The sequence below is a fragment of the Alligator sinensis genome, unplaced genomic scaffold (genome assembly GCF_000455745.1).
Source record: "Alligator sinensis unplaced genomic scaffold, ASM45574v1 scaffold185_1, whole genome shotgun sequence".
NCBI classification, from domain to species: Eukaryota; Metazoa; Chordata; order Crocodylia; family Alligatoridae; genus Alligator; species Alligator sinensis.
The window spans coordinates 208,216-210,564 of record NW_005842649.1 but is presented as its reverse complement, the minus strand read 5'-3'; the positions used below and the strand labels follow the sequence as shown (position 1 = coordinate 210,564).

The 2,349-nt window shown below is 43.4% G+C and overlaps 1 protein-coding gene across 2 annotated transcripts in view; it reads right to left on the bottom strand.

Moving 5' to 3' along the window:
- Nucleotides 1–6: 6 nt before the first annotated feature.
- The window catches only part of FREM1 (FRAS1 related extracellular matrix 1), a 126,850-nt gene continuing 124,507 nt past the window's right edge, over nucleotides 7–2,349 (bottom strand). For both annotated transcript variants that reach the window (XM_025215527.1, XM_006033656.3), the window contains one exon: nucleotides 7–417. In XM_025215527.1, the coding sequence (XP_025071312.1) occupies nucleotides 218–417 (200 nt within the window). In that variant the 3' untranslated portion in view covers nucleotides 7–217. The remainder of the gene's footprint in view (nucleotides 418–2,349) is intronic.

The following is a 2,349-nucleotide window of genomic DNA, read 5'->3' as shown; positions in this document are numbered from 1 at the left end:
TGTCTCTGTTGCAATACTTAGCGTTGTTCTTGTCTGCTCACTTGCACAGTCTACTTGATGTGAGTGTAGTAGACCATGACAGGGCCATAAAAATAAATGTTAGTGATAATAACATTGTCTCCCTACATCGATATCTTCACAATACTGCAAATAAACATAATTTAGAAACACTGTGTGCACCAAAAAGGCCATATGAGCATTGGAATGTCAGTTTGGTTTACAGCTTTCTTGAACACACATAATTGTGTCGTCTACCTTTTCTGCAATCTGCTGCTTGCCATTTCCCTTGCCTCTGTACCAAAACACAATTCTTTCCCTTCCTTGAAAGACGAGACGAGACTGTTCTCCAGTTTGTGTAAGTGACTGGTTCTCCTCCATTCCACTCCCAATGGCCAGGATTTTCTTGGTCATTCAAGCCTAATACAATTAAAAAAAAGGGTCAAGTCAGTCAGCCAGTGCAAAAGGAAACATGTTCTCATATTCCTCTATTGATTAATATACACAAGTTTGCGCTGAGGGAAAACACCACATCTAGAAGACTACAGAGAAAGCACGCATATGAACATTTGTCTGGCAACCAACACCATCTTGGAAAAATTGTAACACTTTTCCTTCATTACCTATCTAACCACAATATTCTTCCCATACCTACTGTATGTCTGTAACCCATATTTTTCTTGTAATCCAATCAAACGGTCATAAAGGAAAGTCAAACCAATGTGTAGTGATAAGCAGGCCCATAAAGCAGGAAAAGGGATATCAGAACTTTAGACCAAACCACAAAAAGGCTCACAGATGACTTCCAGCAAATCTACAAGAAACGAGTAAAATTCATATGCACAAACTTGTCATAATCTCTGAAGAATAAGCAATGGGCACAGCATTTTTATTGCACACTAAACAGGCTGTCACATGAAACACAAATTCAACTTTGACAATGTAAGTGAGATGAAATAACTAGATTTTAACTGGGGGAACTCCCAGCAGTTGTCAAGAACCTGAAAAAAATGTAAGGCAGCAGGCCAGGATGAACCCTCTTCAAAGCAAGAGGCTAAGAAAACTTGAATATGTGTTATGATTTTTTTTAACTGATGTGGGAGGCAGAATCTGCCTCAGAAAATAGGAAACATGAATCATAACATTACCTAAGAAAAGGGATCTAGGCAACTATAACAATTGACTAAGTGTCATGTCATTGTCAGTCATAGGGATACTCTTTGCAGATTCTCTTCAGAGTAATTATACAAATGTCAAAGATAACTGATTGTGGGGTGCAGGGGACCAAAACAAACAGGCTGGTTTTTACTGCATTCATTCTTGCATTGATTATATTTTTGTGCTATGCAATGTTGCTGAATGAAGTAACAAATAGCAGCTATCGGTCTTAAAGACTTTCACAATATAGACAAACTCCATGGCAGACATTAGAAATCTATGGATTCCCTTGTAAAATTATCTGGATCTTCCAAAAACTTTATCAAGATGCCAAATGTGTCAATGACATTTAACCAATAATTAACCAACTGGTTTTTAATTTTGACAAGCATCTGCTGTCAAAATTCCACCTTGTAGTCAGGGACACCTTGGAGGGGGACAGGGTTGCCGGTTCAGGCACCATCACAACCAGCTAGCTCATTTCAAAATGCAGGAAGGTGGCAGGCTACTTCCACTGGAGCATCAAAGTGGGCAAGATGCTGCAGGACAAACAGGCTAGCTCAGCATCCCGCAGCACAAAATCATGCAGGATGTCGAGACTCGGTGGAACTCCACATACATGATGCTCAAAAGGCTGATCAAGCAACAGGCCATCCATGAGATAGCCTTGCTCAGGGAGATTGGGATCAGCAGCCCCCTTAAAGCTGAGTAGGATACCTTCTCCCAGATCTTGGTGAACCTCAAGCCATTCATTGAGGCTACCAAGAGCCTCAGTGCCGCTGATGCCCTCCTTAGCCAGCTGATCCCCATAGTGAGGAAGCTTCAGAACCCAATGGAGAAGTTCCATGGGATCAATGTTCCTGGTTGGGGCAAGCTGCTTTCACCAGAGGTGCAGGCACTGGTGAAGCAGCTGAAGGAGGGCATCAAGAAACGGCTGGATCCATTGCGGCCTAGTATAGTCCATGTGCTGGCGGGCATGTGCAACCCAAAGGTGAAGGGGAGCATCTGTGGCAGCAAAACCCTGGATCACTGGATAGAGGTGCTGGTGAACTGAGTCAGGGAGGCTGAAGGGCACAGCCAGGGAGACATGGAAGAGGGGGGATCCACTTTCCCGTACCAGTAGTCAACCCACCAGCCAGTCTCCTCCGCTACAGGTGCTGCCACTGTCGGCCAAGGGCATGGCTTCTACCTTAG